Source organism: Salminus brasiliensis, chromosome 9 (assembly GCF_030463535.1).
Source record: "Salminus brasiliensis chromosome 9, fSalBra1.hap2, whole genome shotgun sequence".
NCBI classification, from domain to species: Eukaryota; Metazoa; Chordata; class Actinopteri; order Characiformes; family Bryconidae; genus Salminus; species Salminus brasiliensis.
The window spans coordinates 8,464,581-8,477,109 of NC_132886.1; the positions used below are offsets into that span (position 1 = coordinate 8,464,581).

At 42.6% G+C, this 12,529-nt stretch overlaps 1 protein-coding gene across 1 annotated transcript; it reads right to left on the bottom strand.

The window, feature by feature from the left end:
• Positions 1-1,123: 1,123 nt before the first annotated feature.
• Positions 1,124-9,693, bottom strand: rpe65a (retinoid isomerohydrolase RPE65 a). Its single transcript, XM_072688731.1, has 14 exons — positions 9,683-9,693; positions 8,818-8,900; positions 8,509-8,659; positions 6,988-7,095; positions 6,689-6,830; positions 5,803-5,950; positions 5,439-5,520; positions 4,976-5,108; positions 4,660-4,799; positions 3,677-3,806; positions 3,448-3,562; positions 2,614-2,708; positions 2,400-2,511; positions 1,124-1,269 (listed from the first exon to the last, which is right to left on the bottom strand). The coding sequence occupies exons 1-14, from the start codon at positions 9,691-9,693 to the stop codon at positions 1,124-1,126; spliced, it is 1,596 nt and encodes a 531-aa protein (XP_072544832.1).
• Positions 9,694-12,529: the final 2,836 nt, after the last annotated feature.

Consider the following 12,529-nt stretch of genomic DNA (forward strand, 5'->3'; position numbering starts at 1 on the left):
ATGACCAAGTCAGCTCCTTTCAGTTTAACCTACAACTTAGACCTATTTAAAACCCCTCCACCCACCACATCCTAACTACAGTGGATAGCTGTAGTATATAGTAAATAGCTTAAGAGATATGCCTGAAATATACCTGATATATCTGAAAGTAAAACCCACAATTCAGTCTGGCAAAGAAGTTGGTGCAGTGTTTTTTTCTGTGCTAATGTTAGCGTCCAATTATTTATACCCTAACTGGGCAACTCAACCGAGCGGTCACGCATGCTTTTTTTCAGGGTAAAGTAGAGGCACATTTTATTGTCTAGTTTCTGTCATTCAGAGGCTCTGAGTGGTCCAGTGCTCTAAGACGCCTTCACTATGGTCCGAGGATTGCTGGATCAACTCCAGGGTCATGCTGCTTGCCATCAGCAGCCGGAGTCAGAGAAAGCGCAATTGGCCTTGCTCTCTAAAATGGCTTAATGGTAATTCCTCTCCTTTCTCTGTGCCGTTCAGCAAATATATAATTGTTTGGGTGTAGATCATGAAATCCTATCATTTTTTTTTCTTACATCTCCTTTGATGTAGCTTGAAGGAAATGTCTGAAGAGCCATGTCACACCAATACACTTCTCAGGTTTTAATGACATCCTTTTTTAAGATGTATGGTTAAGATGTATGATGGATTTATGACACAGTGAGCTGCTTATTAAAATAAACATAAAAAAAGTGAAGTGGTTTAAACAACTTTAATGAGTCTCAATGCTGCTCTACTTTAAATATGGTGTTACAAGCAAAATCCATTTCTTGACAGACCTTTTCTAAGACCTGAGCTGAAGCAGAAATAAGACGGACATGTTAAATTATGGCAGAATATTATATATTATGTGTCCATAAGGAGAAGAAATAAAGAATAAAGGTCACGGAAAGTCACCGGTAGTTATTTTTTGATCTATACAACAGGGTTCGTTCATGCATCACTTAATGATACTCTCAAAGACACGACATTGAACATTCAAAAACAAAAACAATGAGGAAATGAATGATCAGGAGTGTGCTGCTTCATGGTTTTCCTAACACGGTTTCATCCTGGAGAGGTGCTGGTGCAGGTGGTACGGCTCTGGAACGCTTGGTGGATCCTGACTACTCTATGGCTTGTACATGCCATGGAAAGTGACGGGCGACAGGATGTCCACCTCGGCCCTGGCGATCTCAGACAGGTCTTTAGCATTCAAGATCAGGCAGTATGTTGGTCTCTGGGCTCCGGGACACACCACAATCGTCAACAAGACACCTGAGAATGAGAAGGTTTGGTGAGAATTCATTGATCGTAGTACTGGCAACAGATCCATACAGTGTCTGTTCAGTGAAATCAGCACCCATACCTGTGCTCTTATAACTAGCATATCAATGCATTTACCGACCAGCAGTATATTCAGGCTACTGACTTTCTTTGTGTTTATTCTAATATTATATAGTGTTTAACCCCTTACACATTGTGTATAGGCCTTCAGTCCTTTAGTCTCATAACTACATTACTGTCATAATTAACAATAACTTCATTGGGCCCTAAAATAGAACCCTGTGGGACTCCTACAAAATAAGCTAACCTAAATGGCTTGCGAAAAGAAAATAATACTGGCTTCTGCAATGGGATTGATAACTGAATAGTAAATCTAGGATTCCAGAGGTTAAATGGCAAAAACACACTCACTGCTAAGTTAAATAGCTATAAACTATACCAAATAAAGTCCATGTAGACCCATTTATCGGTCGTTCACTCAGGCGTTCATTCATAACATCATTACTATCATAATTAACAATAACTTCATTGGGCCCTAAAATAGAACCCTGTGGGACTCCCACAAAATAAGCTAACCTAAATAGCTTACAAAACAAATAATAATGGCTTCTGCAATGGGATTGATAACTGAATAGTAAACCTAGGGTTCCAGAGGTTAAATGGCAAAAACACACTCACTGCTAAGTCAAATAGCTTTTAACTATATAAAATATAGTCCATGTAGACCCATTTATCAGTCGTTCACTCAGGCGTTCATTCATAACGTCATTACTGTCATAATTAACAATAACTTCAATGGGCCCTAAAATAGAACCCTGTGGGACTCCCACAAAATAAGCTAACCTAAATAGCTTACAAAACAAATAATAATGGCTTCTGCAATGGGATTGATAACTGAATAGTAAACCTAGGGTTCTAGAGGTTAAATGCCAAAAACACACTCTAACACTGCTAAGACACATAGCTTTAAACTATACCAAATATTCCTTTAACAGTACTGCTCTATAGCACTCTACGCCTCCTAGTCTGAAAGAGGTGAAGATGATCAATGCGGAATCCTTTTTGATGGTGTAATTTACTCCAAGGCCGTGTTTGTAAGCCCAGCTCGTAGCTTGACTTACCATCATCCTCATCAACCCCCTCAGGGTTCTGTACGAACAGAGGCTCTGAGGGGTATGAGTCTGGCTCCTGCCACACCCAAGTCTCCTTAGTTCTCACATTCAGCTTGCAAATCTGTAACCAAATAGACACACACACACACACACATTAACACTGGAATGCAAAGACGGGACAGTCTGATTGCTTTCACCGTCCAATCACAGCCCAAATACTCACCCTGTCAGGGATGAAGTGGTTAAGGCCGAGCGCATAGGCGTAGGTGTAGTTCTTTCCGTTGTTCATTTTGTAGTTGATCTGAGGGAACTCGAAAGCTGTAGAGGTTGATGAAAGAAGGTAAAAAGCCAGGTAAAGCAATTATGTACTATATACTTCTGAGCCGTAGCAGTGGTGCATTAGACTGCTGAGCCACTGAGCCACTGTTTTCTAAAAACGATGACACTGGGGACACGGGTATCCATCGTAGTGAGGATATCATGGCTGGGGGGGGTTTCGAGAAGGCCTAAGCAATAGGATCGTGTGTGTGCACCAGGGTGTAAATACCGCTTAAACCATGCAGCTACAGTATGTTAATGTACAAATAATACACACACATTTACCAATAAATAAGCTTAATTGCCTGTATGACCAAATCAGCACCTTTCAGTTGAAACCCCCCCCAGCCATGACATTCTAACTACGGTGGATACCAGGTGGATACCACCCAAGCATTTGGATCAAATGTGTGACCAAACTTTTGACTGGTACTGTACAACAGACTTTCCATTATAGTGAAAGACACCTTAAATCTGGTAAAGAACCACTTCGTCCATTGCGTTCAAATTCTTTGAGGGTTCACGGGTATCTAGAACCCATAAATAATCCTTGAAGAACCATTTTTAAGGGTGTAGAAAAAGTGACTTTCCATACAGTTCATTCACTGAGCGATTCATTAATTCCCTTATTCTAAATGTGTGGAAGCTGAAAGCATCTAAATAATGCAATACTGCACTACGCTGAAATGCTCAGTGTCAGAAATCTGTAAAGATTCTCTGCTCTTAACCGGACGCTCACCTTGCCGAGGGCCAGAGAAGAGCACCTCAGGCTCCAGCCAGATGGTCCCATCCTCACGCATGGTAGCCGTGGCCGTGGTGTAGGGCAGAGAGATCAGGTTCTTTCCTTGCTCCTCCTGAGAGACAGTGGGAAGGAAAGGAAGGATACTGTGCTTAAAGACAAATCTGTTACAGGTACAGTAGTTATGTGGATGATGACCTCTCTGAAAAATGAATGAATGGTGGCCTACCCTGTAGGGGTCCAGTGGGAGCACAAACCTCCTCACTTCTGGCTGAGGGGCGATCATGGCGTGCTTCTTCACCTCCTCCCAGTTCTCACGGAGGTTCGCCAGCCACAGGTAGTTGTACACAAACTCGAATCTGTGGAGCGAACAAGAAGACTCATTAAACCATTGGGTGGTTTACACACATTTGGACACACATTTCTTACATCTCCTTAAAACTCCCTAAAAACATACACTATATGGACAAAAGTATTGGGACAACTGCTCATTCATTGTTTCTTCTGAAATGAAAAGAGTCGATCCTGCTTTTGTTGGAGTAACTTTCTTTACTGTCCATGAAATGCTTTCTTCTAGATTTTAGATCCTCACTGCTATGAGGATTTGATTGCATTCAGTGACAAGATTGTCAGTGAGGTCAGGATGTTGAATGATCACCACCCAAACTTCTCAACTCATCCCAAAAGTATTAGATGGAGCACCAGCATCCATCATTCCAGAGAACACAGTTCCACTGCTCCACAGATAAAGGCTGGGGGCTTTATACCCCATCTAGAAAGTGCCCGGGTATCCAGCTCTAGCAGACGCCCGTGGGAAGAGAGAGAGAGAGAGAGAGACATGTACCCAACCGGAGAGAGGGCAAGGCAAGTTGTGCTCTGTCTGGATCTGGCTGCTGATGGCACTCGAACCAGCAGTCATAGTCATAGTGTCATAGTGGCACTCAGAGTCCCAGCAATGGGTGCAACTTAAAGTAGCTGAATGCATTCATTAAAAGGGGTGTCCACAAACCTTTGGACATACTGTGTAGTAGACCAGCTGTGGTCTAATTACCACCATCTATGAGATCCATTGGCTCCTAGGTACTGTTCCATCGTCTGAACACAACCTAATTCAGTTGCTCTAACAAGCAGGGCTGCTTACACCCCAGCAAATGTCCTGAAGGTAATTGTGATGTGAGGTATTTTTGAGTTAGGCTGGTTTGATTTGTTTACCCTTTCCAGGAGCACAGATCGAAAACGATGAAACCTGAGTCTTCATAGGCATTGATATGGTGGAAAAGGCCCATTGCAGCTGCCCTGAATTTGTAGTCAATGTACTCCCCTGGGTCCTTCTTAGCAATGTGGATCCATGTCTGTTATGGTTAATATGAGAAAGAAACACATATTAGACATGACTCTACGAAGCAGTTTGTACAATGTGGGGTTGTGTGGAGACACTTTATGCTTGATAGATGATTAAAGTGATAGTGTAAAGTCCTACGGCGTGTTTCACATCATCTCTATGGTTACATTGTGCAATTTCCCTTACTCCTTTCTCCTCGTCAGATTCAAAGCAGTCCATGTAGTTGGATCCCCGAATAGCCCAGGCTCCCAAGAACTTCAGCAGGTTGATTTTGACGGGTGTCTCCACGAACACAAAGTAGTTCTCTGTCATCCCAAAGCTGGATAGAACGACATGGATGGACAGGATATGCGTTGTTAGGGCTTTTTTTTGTATGTGCACCTGTTCGTTCTGGCACTGATATGTAGTCTACAATAGTGGTTCCTGTAACCCTGGTCCTGGAGGAACCCTCCTTTGACTCAGCAAGGGCTTGGTCATTAGCGAATCAGCTGGATCAGGTGTGTTGGGTGCGAAGTAAAGCCTAAAACTGTGCAAAACAGAGGATCTCCAGGACCAGGTTAGGGAACCACTGGTCCAACCCAACAATTAAGTTGATTGCATAGGAATTGGAAGTAAGCACTGAAGTAGAAAGTACATCTTGGCTGCTGACCTGTGTACATAGGATGGTTTGAACCTCTCAGCACTGGGGAACTGGACCACAACCTTGGATTTCTCAATGGGGTCTGACTTATCTGAGGGGAAAACCACATTTGTCCATATCTGAACCCTTGGAGAGATGATGTTTAAGGTGTGGGCCTGAGTTTGAGGTTACACATCAAGCCACAAAGCTTTTTTTTTTATTATTATTTCCATTAAACTTAACCAGCAGAGCTCAGCTATTACATCAACTATCAGTGTCATTAGGAACATATCTGACATTCTTGACGTCGTAGGACGTCGGTAAATCCATTTCTGACATGATTAATAGTAGATGTGCAGAATTAAACCTCAGCTCAGTCTGAAACATCAGTTACCTTTCTGGGTTGGTGGGATTTTGACGATGTTGTAAGCCAGAGTGGCTCCCTTGCCCATGCAGTTTCCAATGTTGTAAACGGTGCCATCTCTTTCAATTTGAGGGTGCGCTGTTACTCCATTAATGTTCACATAGTCGCACATGTCCACCTTTTTAGGAGGAGAGCACATAACAAAGGAACTGGGTTAGAGGATCTTCTCAGCGCTTCCAGGGCCAGGGCTTAGTTTGCAGGGGAATGCAAGGAAATGACCCCCCCACACACACACACATACACACACACACACACACACCGATACTACAAAAAGACCTATTTTAATTACACCGCAAAAAATGAAAAAAGACTAGCGACAATATACACTATATGGACCAAAGTATTGGGACACACCTCTTAATCATTAAATTTAGACGTTTCATTCAGTCCCGTTGCCACAGGTGTAGAAAATCAAGCCCCTAGCCCTGCAGTCAGCCTTTCTTACACACATCAGTGAAAGAATGGGAGGTTCTAAGGAGCTCACTGAACTCCAGCGTGGTTCTGTATGTAATAGGAGACACCGCTGCACCACCAACAACAAGTCAGCTGGTGAAATTTCCTCCTTCCTAGATCTTCCTCCATTAGCTGTGAGTGGTATTATTATTATTATTGAAAAGTGGAAGCATTTAAGAGGAACCACAGAGAGCAGCTCAGCCACAGAGTGTCTGTCAGACCATGTAAAGTTACAGAGGGGGGTCAGGGCCGAGTGCTGAGCTCAGAGCTGCAAAGGGGGACCAATTCTATATGAATGCCTATGGGTTTAGAATGGGATGCCATAAAAGCTCCTGTAGGTGTCCCAATACTTTTATTATTTATTATTATTATTATTATTATTATTATTATTATATTTCATTACCTTTTTCAGAGTCTCCAGAGTGTCTGTATTCACTTTAGTAATGTAGTTGGTCTCTGTGACAGCATAGAAGTCTTCTCCAATGGGGTAAACATTCACCAGGCAGTTATCTGTTACCTCAACACCTTTGAAGTAAGAGAAGAACCTGCCCAAAACACACACACACACACACACACACACACACACACACACACACACACACACACACACTAAAGGTACAACCCAGAATCTGTATGTGAACATTAATGAAATGGCTAAATCAGGTTTTAGGCACAGTAGAGAAAGAAGTGAAGGCAAAAAACCTGGAGAAGATGTTCTTGCAAGGGTCTGGATAAGCACAGGTTCCAAATTCAGTGATCACGACACGCTTTTCTGTGATGGCACGCACATAGGCATCTGTTTTGATGAACCTGAGAGAGGGATGAGACAGAAAATTCTTTATTATGGTGGAAAAAATGTATAACCACCCCGTCACACACAAACTGGTGGACCCAGGGCCGGCCCAAGCCTTTATGGGGCCTTTATTGACTACCCAAGCAGTGCATATCTGCATTTGCCCAACAGTGGCAGCAGCCAACCGCAGGAATTGATGAAGCTAGTGTTGGTGAGCCAACTATAAAAGTTAATTAATGTAAAAATTGCTTTTATCTGTGTAATACAATTTTGCTTTATTATTCAATTATTCAATTTTTTAGCATGATATCATAGTGCTGTTGCGGGCCCCCTGGTGGCGTTGTAACTCGACTGTACCTTGGGCCGGCTCTGGATGGATCAAAGCTATGGTGTGACACGGATGATTTATCCACACCAAGACTCATTGTGTAGTCCATCAGTCTGTACGCTTTGAGGACCAGTTCAACTGAGCTCAATCAACAAAGTTCTCCCTTTCATAGTAACTATCTTTTGGTCATGAATGAAGAGAAGATATGACGCTTTCATCAATGAAATTCATGGAAGTCAATATGTCCTGATGATGAGACACAATGCAAAGCCTAATAACAGCAGCCTGGCGTGTGAAAATTCACTGTGCCTGAAGAATGACCATGAATTCTAGTTGTTCAGGCTCAGCCACTCTTCTGGCCAGCTAAGGGACATGTGACGGCTCTTATGAAAGCTACAAGATTTGGCTATTACTCCACCTTCCATGCGCAGTCTGCTTAAATCAGATTTACCAAATCCTGTTCGTTCTCAGTTGTTCTCACGTTCCAAGCATTAACACAGGAACGTGTAATCTACGCTTCAGGTCCACTCTAAAGTTTCACTGGGGTTTTAAGGGTTGAGGAAGCAATGGTGTGAGACTACAGATGTTTCAGCCTTGGTTCCAAACGCTGTATGGACAAAAGTATTGGGACACACATTCTCACATAATCATTGAGTTTGTGTGTTTTGTTCAGTCCCATTGCCAGACCATTGTCAGACCATGTAAAGTTACAGAGCGGGGGGTCAGGGCCGAGTGCCTCCTATAACTGCAGAGCTGCAAAACAAAGAGGGACCAACTCCATATGAATGCCTATGGGTTTAGAATGTCATAAAATGTCTTGGTGGTGTAATGTGTAGGTGTCCCAAAACTTTTGTCCATATAGTGTATGGACTGAGAAATCACACAATTTCATTTACTATCAGGCTTTTTAATATGTTGTCATTTAGATTTGATAGTTATATATATATATATATATATATATATATATATATATATATATATATATATATATACACACATATAAAATATATATTCTATATATATTATGCTTAAATGTGTATTTGTGGCTGAACAGCTGTATATTTAGCAGAATTCAGTCACTGCATGAAGATTGTAAACCTACTTGCGGAAATAGGTGACCTGGCCATTACTGAAATCGAACTTGTGCATCAGGGCTTGGCCATCGAAGAGATGGTAGAAGGGTTCAGATCCGACCTCGAAGAGACCAGGGCCCAGCCGAAGGAGACTTCCCCTGATAAAAGAGGGGATGCGGCCTACGGAGAAGCAAAGACCCAAATGGAAGCTGAAACATCACTACGAGCCACGTTCTAGTTTATTAATATAAAATAAAATGACATTTCTAGAATAATCTGAACAACTGCATTATTTTAGACAAACACACATCACAGGAACTGGAGAATGAGTACCATACCGGTGACTGTGGCTGGGAGAGGCTCATTCAGCTCCTCCACAGTTTCAAAGATCTTCTTGTAGTCTCCAGCGGGATGTTCGAAACTAAAAGAAACAAGTATTTAATATTTGATATAGCCTCCATGGACCAGCCTTACACTCTGAATAAGAAGCACGACTGTTAATTCTTGGCTTATATATATGCTGTTCTAAAGAAATAACTTATCTAGAACCTTTTATGTTGTGTGGGGGTTATTTAAAGTTCAGAAAATATAAAAAAAGGTTTACAAAAACTCATTCACTGATATTTTTTGAGAGAGTGTATCTCAAACTATTAGAGGAACAGAAGTGTATGGTCCAGATTGTCACTGCAAACCCAGCAAACATCTGGACCTTCAGTTCATACTTATGTTCTTCAAATGGCTTCACTCCATGGAACCCTTTTCGGCACATTTTTTGATTGTACAGACTGATTGACTCTCAATTCTGCTTATTATTCTACATTTCTTAAATAATAATGAGTTAACAGGTCTGTCTACATCAAATACAACAAGACGGTAGCAAAAAATCAATGTGTGGTACCCCCAGATGGCATACACTCAGGTTATGAGCATCAGCATGGGGCTGATTTCAGAAGATATCAAATGCTGAATGAGATACAATGAGATCCTGTAACAACTCAAGCCTCAAACAGCACATGCTCACACTGTGGTGAGATGCTTTAGCTAAAACATTGCATTTTCAACTAAGATGACTGGCATCAGCCATTGCTTAGGACCGCAGCAGCCTCCAATCCGGCACAAATCACTCGTGTGAGCAATAACGCTCATGGCAAATCATCCACATGCACTGTTGGTAGTGTAGAGTCTATTGCATATGACACTCACCGGCTGACCATTGTTCCTCCTTGCGCAGTCGACCTCTGTGATAAAACCAGCAGGTGTACGTAGGTCCGTGTGTATTGTGTTCCTGACTGGAGCCCGAGGTTCTGCTGAGATCTGGGGCTTTTTATATATACTCAGGTCCTCCATTCACATGTTATATCCCAGCTAACTTTGCCTAATCATACAGCCAAGCACAGTGTTGGCCAAACAAGACTTTCTTTGTACGAGGGTCCTGAGCCTCCCCTCATAATAGCTGTGCTGTCAAATAGGATTTGCCGTTCCCAGCTTGGGCCAAAAGCTGCTGAGTATGATGTGGCAATAAGATAACAAACACAAGGCTGGATTACACAATAGGACGTAGCCAAAGGCACGTGAGAAACAAATGAAGTGTTCCTGTGTGTATGTTTTTTTTTATGATTTACTTTATTTTTTTTATAATCAACATTTTCCATTAGTACTTGCTCTATCATTATGGCTAGTGCCCAATATATGTAAGTTCCACGTACAGTGGAAAACAGCAGCGAGTGTCTTTTTGCCTGTAAAACACCACATAATATCTTGTATATTTGAATAAACACAATTAAACATGCTATTACTGCAGTAGTCAGTGGTCAGTAGTAATGTGGGTTAGAAGAACACAGTCAGAAGAACACTGGTTGGGTTCGTCTAGGAAATATAGTCAAGATGAGCTGTGTATTTGGCACTCCTCAATATATACGATAAGGACAAAAGTATTGGGACACCAATACTCCAAAATCAAGGGTATTAAAAAAAAGTTGATCCTGGTTTTATTGGAGAAACTGTCTCTACTGTCCAGGGCAGAAGGCTTTCTATTAGATTCTGCAAGAGAGCACTGCTGTGAGGACAAGAGCGTTAGTGAGGTCAGGATGTTGGATGATCACCACCCCACCTTATCCCTCCCCAACTCCCCAACTCATCCCAATAGTATTAAATGGAGCACCATCCATCATTCCTGGGGGCCTTTATACCCCTCTAGCCCACACCTGGTGTTAGGCAGCATGGTGCCAATAGGTTCATATTTATCTGTGCTAAGTCCTATTTTATTAGCAGTACGTCTCTATAAGGCATAGACAAGCTGTGTGTATGCATTTGCACATCTGTGTCAGCAATGGGATTTATTTATTAGTAATTGCACAGCTTCGTGTTTCATTACTTGGTGTCGTCACTGAAGAATGAGGTCAACTTCGATGAGCAAGAGCACTGAAGCTTTGGACTGGTCATTTGGCCTAGTTCTGTGGACCAATTTCACTCTAAATGCCTCTGTAATTATTATGATTGGCTTCTGTTCGCCTATAATTAGTAGTATAACCCAAGGTGACCTCAGATAGCCAACAGCAAATTGTCTAATTAAGTTTAAATCAAGCATGAAGAAGTTTTTAGATCCTCAGCCCCAAAGGTGATCATTGTTGTGTAGATCCGCTCTGAAGGCCAGCCAGAGATTATATCGGATGTACCGTCAGAACAACCCGCTCATTGTCCCTTCAGAGCCCATGGGAAAGAGATTCTTACTCCTACTTGCCTTAGAACTGCAACACTCAACTGTTGGGTGATTAAAAATAAGACTTGTAGAGATTTGTAGAAAAACATGTATTCATCATTTCTGAATGCTAAAAACCAAAATGAAGACCAGGAGTGAGAGTTCGAGAAGACATATGATATGGTCAAATGCTCTGTGGCTTGGTGGTCTAGGGTTGTTCCTGACCATTCAAACCAATCTCCTCACAGCTGAGGTTCGGCTGACAGTTCGGGACTTTGGAGAAGTGGCTACACCTCCCAATAACCTTTCCTTACATACAGTTGTTTGGAATCTGCAGCTGTTCAGAAATTGCTCCAAGAGATGTTCCTGACTTGGGTAAATCCAATATAGCTGTTAAACAAAGCCTTTGCTGAGAAGCTACCAGATATAATCAACCAAGGCCAAGATCACTACTACTAACAGGAAGTTAAGAGGCCTTGGTCTTGGCAGGTTAGCCCCTTAACACTCCACTGTGGCTTATTACACAGTAAGGTGTATTCCTCAGTGACTACAGGGACTTCTGTACAAACTGGTTGATGCTATTATCCGGTAAAAGAAGACCATAACACTTTAGGCCTGCTGGCGGTCCACAGACTGTTTTGCAGGGCAATGGTGGCACAGCGGTTAGAGCTCCGGGCTATTGATGACAGGGTTGTGGGTTCGATACCCAGGCTTGGCAAGCTGCCAGTGTTAGGCCCCTAAGCAAGGCCCTTCACCCTCTCTGTGTCCCGGGTGCTAGAGTTGGCTGCCTACTGCTCTGGGTGTGTGTGTGCTCACTGCCCCTAGTTCACTACCACAGATGGGTAAAATGCGGAGGACACATTTCGCTGTATGTACCTTAAAGGCATGTTGGAACTTTTAGCACCACTGAATTATTAATGGCTATATGTATATTTTATGTACCCTCTATGTGAAATGTTGAGCCTTTGTGGATTTCTTCAGCAGATTCTTGTTTTGATTCCTATTAAAGATGTATGTTGTCACTCATTCTGCCCCAGAAAAGGTAAAGGTCCAAGTATCTGTCACTGTACAGCAAACTGTGTCCTCTGCACTTGACCCATCTGTGGTAGTGAACACACACACATACACACTAGTGAACTAGGGGCAGTGAGCACACACACTCAAAGCGTTGGGCAGCCAACTCCAGCACCTTGGTAGCAGAGAGGGTGAAGGGCCTTGCTCAAGAACCCAACAGTGGCAGCTTGCTGAGCCTGGGCATCGAACCCACAACCCTGTCTTCAACAGCCCGGAGCTCTAACCACTGAGCCACCGCTGCCCCTAGACATAAAGCCACTCAGGACTCAAACCCAGGC

Bases quoted from the DNA above. Each gene is read 5' to 3' on its own strand.
- rpe65a (XM_072688731.1), bottom strand. The intron at 4,800-4,975 runs GTAAGGGAAATT...TAACCATAACAG, and splicing joins AATCTGACGAGGAGAAAGGA to ACATGGATCCACATTGCTAA. The intron at 2,709-3,447 runs GTGAGCGTCCGG...CAACCTCTACAG, and splicing joins CTTCTCTGGCCCTCGGCAAG to CTTTCGAGTTCCCTCAGATC.